General features: G+C 38.7%; 2 protein-coding genes across 6 annotated transcripts in view; both read right to left on the reverse strand.

Moving 5' to 3' along the window:
• Nucleotides 1-210: 210 nt before the first annotated feature.
• On the reverse strand, nucleotides 211-12789 carry tuft1b (tuftelin 1b). 2 transcript variants are annotated; one of them, XM_088405641.1, is made up of 12 exons: nucleotides 12553-12789; nucleotides 11501-11545; nucleotides 3758-3859; nucleotides 3606-3680; nucleotides 3470-3535; nucleotides 3291-3371; nucleotides 2153-2260; nucleotides 1618-1841; nucleotides 1036-1141; nucleotides 775-858; nucleotides 583-677; nucleotides 211-495 (listed from the first exon to the last, which is right to left on the reverse strand). In XM_088405641.1, exons 1-12 carry the CDS (start codon nucleotides 12661-12663, stop codon nucleotides 423-425), a joined length of 1170 nt encoding a protein of 389 aa, XP_088261767.1. In that variant the 5' UTR covers nucleotides 12664-12789; the 3' UTR covers nucleotides 211-422. The 2 variants fall into 2 exon arrangements, with proteins under 2 accessions (XP_088261767.1, XP_088261768.1); XM_088405642.1 differs by lacking the exon at nucleotides 11501-11545.
• Nucleotides 12790-13270: 481 nt separating this feature from the next.
• Nucleotides 13271-15275, reverse strand: part of cgnb (cingulin b) — a 19507-nt gene continuing 17502 nt past the window's right edge. For all 4 annotated transcript variants that reach the window (XM_088405271.1, XM_088405272.1, XM_088405273.1 and 1 more), the window contains 2 exons: nucleotides 14641-14804; nucleotides 13271-14558 (listed from right to left, as the gene is read on the reverse strand). In XM_088405271.1, coding sequence (XP_088261397.1) covers nucleotides 14432-14558; nucleotides 14641-14804 — 291 coding nt within the window. In that variant the 3' untranslated portion in view covers nucleotides 13271-14431. The remainder of the gene's footprint in view (nucleotides 14559-14640; nucleotides 14805-15275) is intronic.

Genomic DNA, 15275 nt, shown 5'->3' on the forward strand with positions numbered 1-15275 from the left:
GAATGAAAGATGTGACTAAACATGAAAAAAATCATTGTGCATAATAAATATTAGAAAAAATTTAAACCTATTTTCTAAAAGATAGGTGAGTCCTTGAAAAAAAGACGTTTTTCATCAATTTAATCTAATATAAGCACACAGTGCACTTAATATTTTCACAAGTCTTTGATATTCAGTTATCTCAGTTCACAAGATAGTTAAAATAGCAAGTATCTTTAAATGCAATTTATTCACTGGTTTAGTACACGACAAGAACAAAACAAATCTGAGTATCTACATTTGAATTCACAGTCAGCACCACTATCATGTCTACAGTCATTAAATGTGAACTTAATTCAGTGTTGGGGGCGATCATTAGCAAAGCTATGCAAAGCAGTCGTAAAATACATATTTACACTTTGCGATTGTTCGCTGTCAGTCCTTCACGACTTGATCTCAATGACTTTAATGAAGGGGAGGGACTTGTTGCTCTGCGTGGACGGCATCAAAGGTTTGCTGAAATATACAATCCAAAAACACGGTTGGATGTTAAGAAAGGTATTTGTAGATTAGCATGACAGGCTAACAGGAAGCGCAGCACACCTGTAGATGACCACCGGCTTGTTCTCGGCGCTCTTGAGGGGCGGGGGGTCCCGGCCAGCCAGGAAGTGCTCCATGTGGTCGTGCAGCTCTCGGTTCTAATGACATTTTTCAAAAATTTGCATATTTGTCTTTGGGAGAAGGTTTGTGGGGGGGGGGGGGGGGGGGGGGGGGGAATATGGATTATGGCCTGACCTCAGCTTCCAAAAAGGACACCTTCTCCTCCAGATCCCCGATAACTCGATCTCGCTCCTGGAGGACGGTACGAGAGTTCTGCAGCTGTACGGCACACACACACATACACACACACATTCAATAGAGTTGAAAGTCATTAAGAGTCAGCTAATAAAGGAGGTTCAATTACTTGATTTTCTGCAGAATGTAATTTCCTCACTAATGGCTTCCTGAGTACACGAAATGTCAAGTGTGTGTGTGTGTGAGTGTGTTTGCGTGTACCTGCTCGATCATGTGACGCACTTTCCTCTGTTGGCTCTTCAGCATATCATCCAAGTGGTGAATCTTCTCCTTCAAAACGGCCACTTCCTTCTCCAGTTGGCCACATCTGGAAACATGCATGCGCGCTGTCAGTATTGCGCCTACAAAAACAGTGTTCCCCCGCCATAACGTGGTTCATTTTTCGCAATATCTCTGTTTCACAATTTTTTTTTTCCAGGTTTTAATAATGATGGGAAAATGAAGCTTAAATGTATAAATGTTAAGCCCTCTGAGAAAATGATAAACTGTGGAGGAAGGGGTTTTACTGCCTAAAAATAGATGAATGAAAAAAAAAATCTTACAAATAAACAAACAAAAAGATTGTAAATGGAAAATATCATAGTTTAATAAAAAAAACACAAACAAATTAAAAAATGATTTCAAAAAAGCACTTATATGCAATAAGTAAAAACATCTTGTAAAAGATGAAAAAATATACCGTCAATAGAAAAACACAATTCAATAAGGTAAAAATACAATAAAATATAATAAAAACATACAGTAAATAAAATAAATACTGTATGTAAAAATTAGCCCCGTTACCTATCCTCTTTGTCCTTTCCTTCACCGTTGTCCACTTGAAGCCGCAGCAGCTCAGCTTCGCCGGCGGCCATTTTGTCCCGCAAGAGCCTGCTCTCGACCTCCATGTTTCCCAGCAGTTTTTGCAGCTCCTCCACTCGCCGGCCTCGTTCCGCCGATTCCGTCTCCGCTCGCTGGAGACGCTCCGACTGCGCCGCCAGACGCGCCCGTTGCTCCTCCGACTCCATCTGCAAAAGAAGGTGACGCCATTTAAACAACTTACTCTGTTGGCCATCCGGAAATGAGTCATCTGTTATTTTAGCACGTGCCTAATCTAACCACACAAACCCTAGCATAAAATATGCTAAACTACTTTAGCCAAACCAAAGCTAATCCCAGCATAAACAAAAGTAACCTAGCCTCATTTAGCCAAGCTATGAGTAGTCTCATCTCATTTTGGCTAGCTGAGCCACTTCACCTCCGTGGAATTTTAATCAAACCAGTTTTTGAGGCTCCACCTCACTAATGAAAACACACACACACACACACACACACACACCTGCAGTCGCTCTCTTTCCACACGGTGGCGACTCTCCATGTCGTTTATCTGAGCGTAGAGGCGCTTGGTTTCTTCCCTCAGGTGCTCCACGTGATTATCGTCACCATTCTGAGGATGCATAAAAACGCATGATGAGAAGCAGCCTTCCGTGGTGACTGAGTTTCATGCTGAGACGTTCCAGTGCGTCAACCAGAGCAAGAATTGTGCACGGGAGCCGGAAACATCCGGCGGAGCGGATGTTCTTTGTATCATCATTTGAATGTATTTCATTGATTTTTCTTTTAAATGGAAAGGAAGTACAACACACACACACGTGCAAACAGGCTTACACACTTTAACAAACATCCATCAAGATACCATCAAGATACCATCAAGATACCACCAAGATACACAAACATGCATACACACACGCAAATGCACAAATGCACACACTAACCTACTAAGATACACAACAGTCACACATAACACACACAAATGGAGAGACACAAACACGAAGTAACAAACACACACATAAATACACAAAGATGCGCATTGATGCATACACACATGACTGCAGACACACAAAGATAAAATCACACAACAGCACACACAGACGTACGACCAGAGTAGGAGACACACAAACATACACAGACACAGATGAAAACACACAAATGCGCACACGTACACACATATACAAATACACACTAATAGAGTGAGACACAACCCCCCAGGAAACAAACACACACATACACAAATATACACCCAAATAGGTGCACACATGACAGCAGACACATAGACACAAATCCACACATTCAGTCACACACAAACAAACACACACATACAACCACAGTTGGAGATGCTAACACACACACATACAAATGCACACAGACACACACAAATATCCAAAGATACACAAATACAAAAACAAACATGCATGCAGTGGCACACAAATACAGACACACAAAGATACACAAATAATCACAAACACACACAATTGTCAGTCATACACATGCAAATATACTCAGACGCACATGCACACAGACATACAAATAGACACTCATATGCAGAGATGCACAAAGAGACACACAAAATACAAAAACACACATTTGCAGAAAGACGACAACATAAAGACACATACTGAAAATGCGAATGCTCTTACGTGTTGGTTAGCATAGTTGTCAATGTTGTTGCCATAGTTGACAGGTGCCATGTTGTTGATTGTGTAACCATTGGCGGGATACTGAAGAACACATTTAAAGCAGTATTCAATATCATACTGTGTTCCTTCTCCCCTCTTTTTGATGGATTTTTCACAACGATCTCCTTGAGTGTGCTTACCTTTTTGACGTTACTGTTTTGTCTGGCCGCCATCTGCTCTCGGAGAGTCTTCAGGCAGTACCTCACCTGACAGTTTGCAGAATATTAAGCACATCTTTGCATTCTGACGAGCAAGTCTCACGGACGCCGCTCCCACCTCTTGTATCTGCGACACCTCGTCCGTCAACATCCTGACGCTGTCCGCCGTTTCGGCCCCGCCGTCCAGGTACACCTGAGGCACACGCCGCCGCTAAGTTGACGCTGCGAGTGACCACGCTGACCAAAACAAACAAAAAGTATGGATCTCACTTTGATGACTTCCACGTTTTCCTCCGCGGGCGCTACTAGTTGGGCCGTTGCGTCCCGCTGGTCCGGATTCCTCGGCGGCACCGACGCGACTCCGCTGCTGTCCTGCGTGGCAGATGTGGAGGATAAGTGGCCCGCGGAGGAAAGGAAAAGGCAAAGGGGCGGAGCTTGAGGAGGGCCACATGACTGCCCCGGAGCTTCCGTGGCGGCGAGACACGGGCTGCCTGGCAACCCGCAATAGGGGCACGTTTACGCCGCCCTGGGCAAAGTCACGAGTCGCTGGAGGAGCAAAAGGAATCAGGCCACCCGTGCCTTCAAAACAACAACAACACTGGTTGCCATGGCGATTAGAAGAATACAAGCACTCATTTGGATAATTTGTGTGACATTTTCAAGCGAGAGCATGTCACGCGACACTTTCAAAGGACAACTGGATCCAAACGCAGTTTGGATTTGGATTTTTGTATGAGGCAAATGGTGCAAGAGGCAAAAGTTTTCGGGATTTCGAGAAATTTCGCAAATGTAACTGGGGGTGCAGTTTTTGCTTTTTGGGGGGGCTTTAGGAGCTGTTCTGATGTGATCGGATATTGGAAAGAGGAATCGGCTGAATTTTTTTTTTCTAAACAAGCCATGAATTGAGTCTCTGTTTATATTTTTTCACTCAATGTGATCTTTTTTTTTCCAGTTCATTTACAGAATAATCAATCCATTACATATTAAAATAACCATTAGTTGAAGCCCTAATTAATTTTGTTACAAAAGTATCCATATATTTCAACTAAAGCGCAGTGTGTGAGTACCTGCGTGTGTGAACCAAAGCCACATTAATTATTATAATTCTCTGGGCGTTAGCTGCAGCGATAATGATACAGCGATGGCGCCAAAAGGTAACACAAACAAAAAAACATTCGGCTGTCGGCATTGCATTGGAGCGATGCATTATTTGTGGTCACAACACACTTAGCACAGCAAAATACAGGTGGGCTGAATTTTAAATGCCACCATTTTCTCAGCTATTTTACAGCTTCGGCAGCCAGGTGCGAGCTACCCACCACGCAGTTGTTTAACTGCACGAGGGTCTTCAATCACCAAAGTTACGTAACCCCGATGGAAATGCGATGAAAAGGAGAAAGTTTCGCACCACACCACTAGACACTAAATAAGAGTGGACACCCTCAATGACACATTCCCAGCATGCCGCGTTAGGTCGTTAACTTGAAATGTGAGCGTTGAAAAGTTCATCGCTAGGCTAAGCGTAATTAGCCGGAAAAATTGTTGACATAAAGCGCAGGGGGAGGACAAGAAAGCTGGCAAATTAGCTACTTGGTATTGTTAGATAAACATTGGTTGGAATTGTGTGAAAATGCCATTCTAATTCTGTTCTTTGTTGTCCTTTGGTTGTGTTAGCTTCTAACGCTAGCAAACGGGCTTGGTCACTTGATAGATAGGTGTATATTTTTGATTTCATCTCTATAACTGCAACTATATTTTCACAAAATTAGATATATTTTTTAAAGTATGTGTTAACAGTTTTTTTGTGAAGGTACAACACTTGTCATGATTTTATTTTTTGGGTTGACACTTCTTTTTTTCTTTTCTCAACTACCAAACATGCACATCTTGATGTTTTATCATGCATTTATATTGATTTTTGCATTAGTCCTTTCAATGGCAACTCACAAACAGGGCGCAGTAGAAATGTTGCTGTTAACATCCCAAAACCACCGGGTGGCGCTAGCGTCCAACTTATGCAAGCCTTTCAATGACTTCAATGATTGGCTTAGCCTGGACACTCATATTGCAAAGGTCTTCAAAAGTCATAATGCTCTAATTATGACATAATAAATATTCCTATTTCAATTTTATAAATATATATAAATATACAGCGTAGTTACTTTTGGTATTAGCGCAATTTTAGTATATAAATGAGGGTGTAGGTCCCCCCACCTCCATATATATATATATATATATATATATATATATATATATATATATATATATATATATATATATATATATATATATATATATATATATACACACACACAGGGCTGATGCCGCTGAACATTTTGAGGGGTTGAAATTAAATATATATTTATAATTGACGATGACCCTTTCAAGGTCAGCCCAAGTTGGGTGAACATAAGGCCAGGTTAGTGAAAAATCCTCCAGGGTTAAAAAAAAATGTCTGGCATTAAATGTGGCAAGACTATAAGATTTAATTCCCACCGATTTCTTCTAGGAAAATAAAAGAAAGCATCAAAGCATCCTGCAGACAAATGCGCCCACTTCAAGGCTGACAAAAATCATGATTGATGAGCGAGCTTAATTGCGAAGGAGTCAATGAGGTAATGGCGGTTTCTCCGATGGAACACGACGTTCCATTCCTGGTGAAAAACTCATCCAATCACGCGGCACAGGAAGCGGCGAGCCTTCGGCTAGGCAGTCATGTTAACTATTTTGCCTTGAGTGACAGCAAGATGGAATCTGCGAAAATCATCAGCGAGCAGGCGGCTGGAGGGCCTCCACGCCCTGGGAGGAGCGTAATCCATTACAGTATTTACGTTTGCTCTGCTTTCTGCATAAATGACATCATACGCTAACGATTAAAACAAGTAACCTTGAAAGCGTTTTTGAATATTTTTTTCGGGCACCTAAACGTGTCGTAGCACCTTTCACAAAGTGTCATTATTTTTGCTCTTGTAAAATATTAATGTAAAAATATTTTGTGAAGACTTTTTTTTTAACTTAAGCAAACAAAGCTTAACATTTTTTGTTTGCATGTTATATTGTTTGTATACTATACAGAATGTGACAAAACATTTTTCCACAATTCTATACCTGTGATTTCTATTGTTAAAGGACAAAAAATTGTCTTATGGAATTATGACTTCTTTTCTCAAATCCACGCTTTATGAAATTAATTACACAATCCTGAAAAATCTGAAAAAAATTTGGCTTTAGTATTCTAAAATATTTAATGCAAGATTTTATTTTTAAATCTGTTGTGTTCGTAAAGATTGCCAGCCCTATGATTAATCATTATTGGGTCCAAAAAACTGTACACAATCCTAAAATACTAAAAATTGTGGCTTTAGTGTTTTAATATATAAATTGTGGCTTTAGTGTTTTAAATATTTTTGGATAAAAGTCTGTTTTCAGAAAACCTGTTCCCAGAATTTCACTTTTACATACACTAATGGTTAATGTATTCTGCTAAAATTATGATTTACTTAAAATGTGATTTTCTTGTCATAAATTATTTATCAAATACAATAACTTTAAAAAAATATATATTTCTGCAAAATTACAACATTTTCATGTTTAACTTTTCCTTAATAAAAATCAATCTGAATATTCAAAACAGTCAGAAAACTATTTTGTTTTCTAATGCAACAAAACAGTGATGAAACAATGATTTTTACCACGGAAAGAAATCACAGTATTTTTCTCCTACAATCCCAACTTCATTCTGGCGTTTTTTCCTCTCAAAACGCATTGCAATTTTTGTTTTGTTTTGTTTTTTCTGGGCTTTTTTCATGCGCTTTGATGAAAGCTACTTTCGCTGTTAAGCAGAGCGAGTAAGCACCAACAAAGGGGCGGAGCTTCCCGCTCTAAACATCAGGCGTGCTTTGCTAATGTCGACCGGCATGCGACTTGTTCTACTACTACAGCGGCAGTGAAAGTGACATCCAGGAACGACTTCTGCTTCTCGACGATGATGAGTAAAAAATAAATAAAATAACAAGTTGGGAGGGACGTGAGGTTTTTAACACAGCCACAGCAAATATGGCACAGACGTTCACGGGCCGTACATCAAAATTTGTGACAACAGTCTAGCAACAGTGTTCGCACAGACGCATGAATTCCAACCGTCTCCTGGCAGACTAAGTGGAGGTTGCTTTTGTTTTTGTTTTAATCACACAGCAACGGGATGAAACGCACCATGGCGCGTGGGAAAGAAAACATCAAATTATGCTAGGGAAACAAATGGAAAATTGTTCAAATTTAGCCTACCCCATTGCATAGGAAGGGTATTAAGCTTTACTGTTTTTTTTCTCTTTTTTATTGGCGAGCGTGATAAAACGACAACTTTTGAAATCGCTTTGAGACGCGTCTTCTTCATTTGTGTCCATTTTGTCTCAGAAACACGTGATTGTTTAAGCTTGAGCAAAATAGTAGTCGCGTAACTTCCACTGAGCTAAAAGATTCGGACCGAAGATGAAGTTCACTAGAGCATACACTGTTGTGTCCATTTGTCTCAGCAAGACAGCAAAGTGAAGTGCATGCCACCCAAACACACGAGACACAAATAGAAAGGGCAGGAAAGTGTCCTATACTGAGGACACCAGGACTTAGCATCATATTTCTATTGAGTCAAAAGATATAAACCAAAAACTAATGTCAATTACAGTGGACACTGGTGTGTCTGTTTTTCTCAGCAAGACAGTGAAGTGAATTTCATGCCACCCAAACAAATGAGACGAGTGGAAAGGCCAGGATGTCCTCCACAAAGCACGCTGTAACTCAATACCATAGCTTCAATGAGTAAAAAGATAAACAAAACAAAAATAAAAACAACAAATGTCCACTACTGCGGACGCAAATGGAAATATCGAAGCAAATTTTAAGGCGGACGACCAAGAATGAACATATCATTGTTGCAATATTACTCACAGCCACAAAATTCCCGCCCTTAATTGATTTTCAAAAGCATCTTTCAGCGCAGTTCCCGACCCAAACGCAATTGTCGGTTGTGTGGAAAAAATAATTCTACCTGCCGAGAGACGAACACCACGGCGGTCCCCCTGAAGCTGCGATCCAGACAGCCGGCGTGAATGTGTGTGAGAAAGCGTGTGTGAGTCAGAGCGTGGGAAGCCGGTTGCCTGAGATGGCTGGGTGAGGCTCACCCAGCAGCTGCCCAACCCTGTTTTTTCTCCAGATTGTTCCACAGTCCGGCTGCGGATGCTACAATACAGCACCCCCTGCAGGAGCGCACCGGCCACTACATTCAAAGTTAATCACGCTTGACCGTTCAACTATATTCATCTTTTCTGATAGGGATGAATTTATCATTGAGCAGGCGGGTGATTTGGGCGTTAATGGCAGTACTGTGAGGAATGTGTTACGTAAGGTAGATTAATGAGGTGTCTTTATATAAGACGCAAACAAACAGAGCGTGTGCAGTGTCAACACAACTGGGCAAGGAAGCCGAATGCCAACTGTTGCACTGGCATGTAAATGTTTTTATAGGATTCTTTGTACATCAAGCAAGTTATCCCAAGTCCTCGTGACGCTAACTTTGCAGGCGCTAATGCTAATGCAGAGCCACTATTTCTTAGAAATATTGAACTTGTGAAGGCTTTCACCGCTATGTTATCGCTATGCTAACACTATGCTGCAACTTAAGTGTTGGTTCTATGGTTGTTATCACTTTTTATTTGGTCAAGTTAACCACAAGGCAATAAACAAAGACGTCTGTCATTTTTGCTTGCTATGCTTCATGCTCATGCTCATGCTACTATCCTACTATAAAATGGCTGCTCCCCGAGAGGGATAATAATGCTAAACTATTATTCCACAACAGCAATATTACTAAGAATGATATGTTCAGACATGTCGGAGTGCATAGAAGATATTATTGCAAAGATTTTCGGGGGGCTTTGCCTTTAAACCACCAACATAAGGGAATTCATTCACTGGAGATCAAATGTCAAGTCTTTGTTGACACAACATGTCCATAACTCCTAAACGTTCTTTATGAAAAAAGTCAAAAGGCAAAAAAAAATTTTTTTAAATGCAGGCAATAAAGGCAGAAAGCAGAGACGCAAATCCCTCCATGACATGACTGTATTTGTCCGGGCTCGACAATGTAGCTCTGCACTTCCTGGACGCATTTTAATTGTTTCTTCATACCTGCAGTAAGCTAAAAAGCATTTTTAGCACCTGGCTTGGAGTGGCAAAAACACTGTTGAACAAAGGCTCTTGAAAAAACACTTGTCAACAAACCATTAAAGCCCAAGTGTTGCATAAACACAACAATGTGGGATTTCTTTTTTTTTTTTTTTTTACTTGCGCTAAACTTATGTCAAAAACAAACAGATTTTAGAGGGAATGTAGTTGTAATTTTAAGAGAAAAAAAATGGAGTATAATGACATTTTGTTAGCCGTATTCCAATCATTTAAGTGCTGCTGTTTTGGTTAGCGACAACGGCCGATAATTGCAGTAACAGTGCATTATTTTTTTTAAGATGATGATGCAATATGTTCTCATTTTTCTTTGAGTATCCAAAACAGTTGAGGCAGCACAAACATGCCCCAGAACTTTCAGTTGTTCAAAAGTGACTCACCCTAATAATGCAAAATTGCCATGTTTGTCTGTTGCCATTCCCACTTGTCAAGCCTCTCATAATGAGCTATTCAAAGAAACTTATCGAGACACCTGAGTTGACTTCTAAAACACCACCGAAAAATTTCGAGTAACTATCAGTAATAAAAACATCGCTGGAGGGTGTAATAAATCACGCCGGCATTACGTAAGATGAAAAATAACTAAAATGCGCCTTGACAAGAAAAATGTTTGCCTGCTTTAACTGACATGGATGCAGATTCAGTTGCAGTGAAAGTTCAGGACATTACTTACAGTGACACATTTTCACTTAGTTAATAACAAACCTAGCCGTGTGACACACACTTACACAATCTGGGCAAAGAAACACAATGAACTGCAGTGTTTTTGTGCGAAAAAAAAATCACTAGAAGAGCACCTTGCTTAAGTTAAAGTAGTGTTTTTTTGGGATAAAAGAACATGTATTTTTTTCCAAAAGATTTGGATTTTTTTTCTAACATTCCTTTTCCCCTTAAATCTCCTGTTATGTTTGTGAGCATGAAACAGCAATAAAGTCCCTGGGTCACATGGTTCGGATTTCGCAGGAATCCAAATTCAATACTTTATTTTAATCAGTGTTATGTTCATTTCGCAGGAACAGCAATAAATTGTCAGGGTCAATATTATTCACAGTTTTGTGTTCAACTATCCACAAGTGTCTTTTTTATGCATATTCCTACTAACAAATTTTGTGATTCCTTATTTTTTTCCCTCTGGAATTCCAGAATTTTGGTGAATCATTTTGATTGGCGTTAAGCTTAATTAGGACAAATGCCAGATATTATAAAACGCAGGGAAAAAATGTGCACAAATGCCATACTTTTTGATATTTTGGTCATACGTTAACCAAACAGAAGTGTTGCACCAAAACAAACTATATTCAACATTAACTAGCATTCAATTGGGTCAGTTGACCCACAACATAACAGGAAAATTAATAGGTATATTTATTTAGTATTTATGATATTTATATTTTGTTAGTCACTGAAATGGCCTAATAAAGTTATTATTTTAATGTATATTTATATTTTTTTTTATCCAAAAACACCTTAAAAACAAAAAGGTGAGCCATGAATAATTAAAATTTGGAAGGTAAAAAAAACAATTGAACGTTTGCATATTGATGACGTCACTGGCGGTGATGACGTTTTCATTTTGTAATTATGATTTGAACCCCAAAACATTATTAAAATAATAAAATAACTAAATTATACAAGTCACTGCTATAACTATAACTGGACGGTGACAAATGCTCTGTTTACTCAGGTGAAACGAAGAAGTTGAGCTAAGTGAGCTAGCTACAGAAATTTGCTAGCTAGTTGAGTTAGCTGGTTAGCTTAGTTTAGCTAGTTACTTACTGTGCTCCTCGGCCGACAGTCGTGGTCCGTTTCCCTTCCAGTCATCTCGTTCACGCAGCCGGCAAAAAGACACCCGAAGTGAGTGACATCCAGCGTAAGGTGAGTGTGTGAGCGCAATGACGTGTGTGTGTGTGTGAAGTGTGTCCAGGTGCAAGTCTAACCTTGCAGGTGTTCTTTTTCTTTAAGGCAAGCCTCGTGGCACGTTGCCATGACAACCAGACTTGTTACAACCTTAGGTAACCCAATTCCTTTATGCGTGTGCATGTTTGAAAAGCGTTACACTTAAAAGTACAACTCAACTGAACAATGCTTAACAAATTTTGTGTACTTGGAAAAAACTCATTTAGTGCGCTTGGAAAAAACAGTTTTGTGAACTGTTAACATGCCGTTTGAACCTTCACTTCAGTGAGGTTTTTTTACGTACCGCTAGAGGGAGTCTGTTAATTTGAGAACCACTTTACATGAATTTGGTACAGCAGAAGTAAATTTTAAATACGTACTGTAATAAAAGTTGTGCATTTGCCACATATTTTGTGATTATACATTTATAAATAAACAAAAAAAATGGCTTTGAGTTGTAAATTTTAATGATTAGCAAGCCGGTTTTTTAAATTATTTATTTTTATTTGGGTTGGATTTCCAAGTTGTTAATTTTCGTCAAATGCTTGTGTAATATTTATATGTGTTTTATATTTTTTCATAACTTTAAATTAGTTTTGCCTAATATTTAATTCAGAGTCATGCATTTTGTAGTTTTTATTATTTTGTATTAGAGCTTGTTTGGCATATTTATTTTAGAAAACTATAGCTATTATTTTGTATTTTTTCTGGTATTCAACTTTTAAATACAACTGAACTACATTTTACAAATGTATGGTCCTGGATTAAAAAGAAAAACGATAAACTCTAGCCTTATACTTAGTTTGACCATTTAGTCTTTCCCATATCAAATTTATTGCTATGTAAAAACATTGTCATACAGGAAATAAATGGATGTTTAATTGACTTTGAATCCAAGTCAAGTTTCACCCATTTGAAAATTGCTTGCTCACCTGAGAAATTTTGACGTCGGGTCCCTGCGTTAAGCATCTGCGCTGTGTTTTAGTCCACCACGGCATCCCACCTTCGGACGTCTGCCTCAACCTCTTCCAAATCGTCGCCATGGGCTCTCAACTCTCAATGTTGATTTTTCCCTCTGCAACTATCGGTCACATTTTGCCGTAGGACAAACATGCAACAGCCGCCGCCCGCAGCATGTTAGCAGACTTAATTCTGTATTGTGACCTGCAAATGGGATAAGAGTTTACCTCCCGCTTTATTTACCTCACTAGTGCTGAACTTGTTGACCTTGAGGGACACAGCAAGCGGGCTTTACTTCATATTCAGCTTGTTAGGAAGATCATAAAATGTTGATTTTACTTTCTGGATGAACTCGCCTGCAGAAAGTTTAGTTCACACAATTCAAGTCAGATGATGAAACCTTGGGAGAAATCTTGCTTAGCCGCACCACTTTTTGTTGCTTGTTTGATGCTCACGAGTCTGTTTACATTACCATTGGCTCAAAAATGCACTTTTTTGTATTTTTGCGGAGGTCTCTGGAATTAGATATCTGACTATATCAAAAAAGACAAGAGAGGAGTGAGGATTGGCGAGGACTGGAATCCTTCCGGCGGCTTGATGTCTCGAGTAATTACTGTGAAGCTAATTAAGGATTACAACTCGATTGCTCTGAATAGAGCACCCAAACAAACAAAACGAAGAAGAAACACATGATGTAAGGCTCTTTTTATTAGTTAAAATCTACTACAAATATCTGCTCAAATTGCAGCAATTTATCACACAGTTAAAACACACCTATTTTTTTTTAAAACTTTCTAAACACGATTCTCAACAGGAATAAAAGCAAAACTCTTCAAATAACGCCACGTACAAAAAGACACAAACATGTGCAATAGAGAAACGGTATACAAACAACATGCCGGGACAAACACAATCACGTCTAAGGCCTTCCTGTGAAAACACACATTTCAGATTTGGGTCAGAAATAGAATTAAGAGTCACAGTGCCGATGTGTGAGATTGTCTTGAATAATATACACAGGAAATACAGTGTATAGTGTAGGCTCAGATGATTGAAAACGCCCAGTGTAGTCACATTCAAATTGTACGAGAAAAAAATTAAATAGAATATCACGTCACTTCACATTCAATACAAAAACAAACACGGATCAATTTTACATGCGTGAACATATACAATCAAAATAAAACAAACCCGACGAGAAGGTTTGTGAGAAAAAATGCTTTACAACACAATTTATTCATATATATATATATATATATATATATATATATATATATATATATATATATATATATATGTGTGTGTGTGTGTGTGTGTTGACAAGTAAAAAAAAAAAAAACTATTTTGCAGGAGAAAGGGGTCATTTAATGACAACCTTTTCATAGAGGGAAAAAACAATTTAATTTTCCAGGACAGATAGCAAAGCAAAGACAATGGTTTTATGATATATTTATACACATTTGCAAGAAAAGTCTAAATTTCACAACATATTTTTGGGGTGGAAAAATACGGTTGAAAACGTTACCACTTTTTTTACAGAATGGTAACAGTACAAGAACCAATTCCAAGTACCAAGACCAATAATACTATTATTACTAAATCCCCACCAATTAAAAGACAATTTTTAGACCTAAAAAAATAATCTTTTGACGGGTTAATATTGTTAATAAATTACCAGGATGTTACAGTAGGAAAAAAATCACTCATTAGTGGGAAAAAAAAAAATGATGCAACGTTACAAGAAAAAAGAAGACACAACTCCAGTGAAGTCAGGTGATAGAAGCTGCCTGTGTGCTCTTTACCTGGCTAAAATAAAAGCGGCGAGCCTGAGAGTTTCCTCCCCGTCCGCCGTTAACAGTTGGAGCCTTGGTGGTGGCTTTCGCTCAAGATGGCCGCCACGTTGACGTCGTAGAAAGCGTCGTCGTCCTCGGAGCTCAGCGTGGCCAGAGCGCTGCGATGCGAGTGCTGCGCCTTCCGTCTGATTAATAAAAAAAAAAAAAAAAATCTAATTCGAATCAACGCAAACAAAAAAAATGGCGATGACAATATTTTGTACTGACTTCAGTTCGGATTCCAAGGCCGTGACTTTGGCCTGCAGCGCCTCCTGGAGCTCCTGCTGCTCCTCCAGATCTCGCAGGACCTTCCTGCGTACTCCCTCCAGACGCTCCACCTCGCTTTCGCTCTCGTCCACCTGCCGCTTCAGAGCCTTCACGCGCAGGGTCAGCTGCGGGCCAAGGGTCATGCAGAAAGGTCAAAGGGAGGAAAAATATTATCAGTTTACCATTAGATTTTGATGAATAAAAGTAACATAACTGAAGGGAAAAAAAAACCCATCAAAGGTGTTAATTCATGCTGATTTTCTGTATGATTTATGATTTTACAAGGAAAACGATCATTGATTTTCTGAGGAACAATAATAAATGTATTATATAAAAATAAAAAATATTTATTTTAGTATTTCTATTTTAGCATTGGTATTTTTATTTTAATATTTATTTTAGAGTGAATATTGAAGTTGTTTGAAAGTCACAATTCTGCGACACGCAATTTATGAGATTAAAGTATGAATGTCACAAAAAAATTGTAACAATAATACTTTTATAAAAAAAAAAAAATTGGAGAAATCGTTTTTATGGAAAAAATAGATCTTTAAAGAAAAACAGTTAATAAAAAGCACATTTTTTTTTTAGAATGA

The sequence above is a fragment of the Hippichthys cyanospilos genome, chromosome 21 (assembly GCF_059441005.1).
Source record: "Hippichthys cyanospilos isolate Australia breed blue-spotted pipefish chromosome 21, RoL_Hcya_1.0, whole genome shotgun sequence".
Lineage (NCBI taxonomy): Eukaryota > Metazoa > Chordata > Actinopteri > Syngnathiformes > Syngnathidae > Hippichthys > Hippichthys cyanospilos.

Excerpts from the sequence above, each read along its gene's own strand:
- tuft1b (XM_088405641.1), bottom strand. The coding sequence starts at position 12,663 with ATGGCGACGATTTGGAAGAGGTTGAGGCAGACGTCCGAAGGTGGGATG. Across the intron at positions 3,681-3,757 it reads AAAACGTGGAAGTCATCAAA|GTGTACCTGGACGGCGGGGC; the intron begins GTGAGATCCATA and ends CGTGTGCCTCAG. Across the intron at positions 496-582 it reads AAGCCGGTGGTCATCTACAG|CAAACCTTTGATGCCGTCCA; the intron begins GTGTGCTGCGCT and ends TGTATATTTCAG.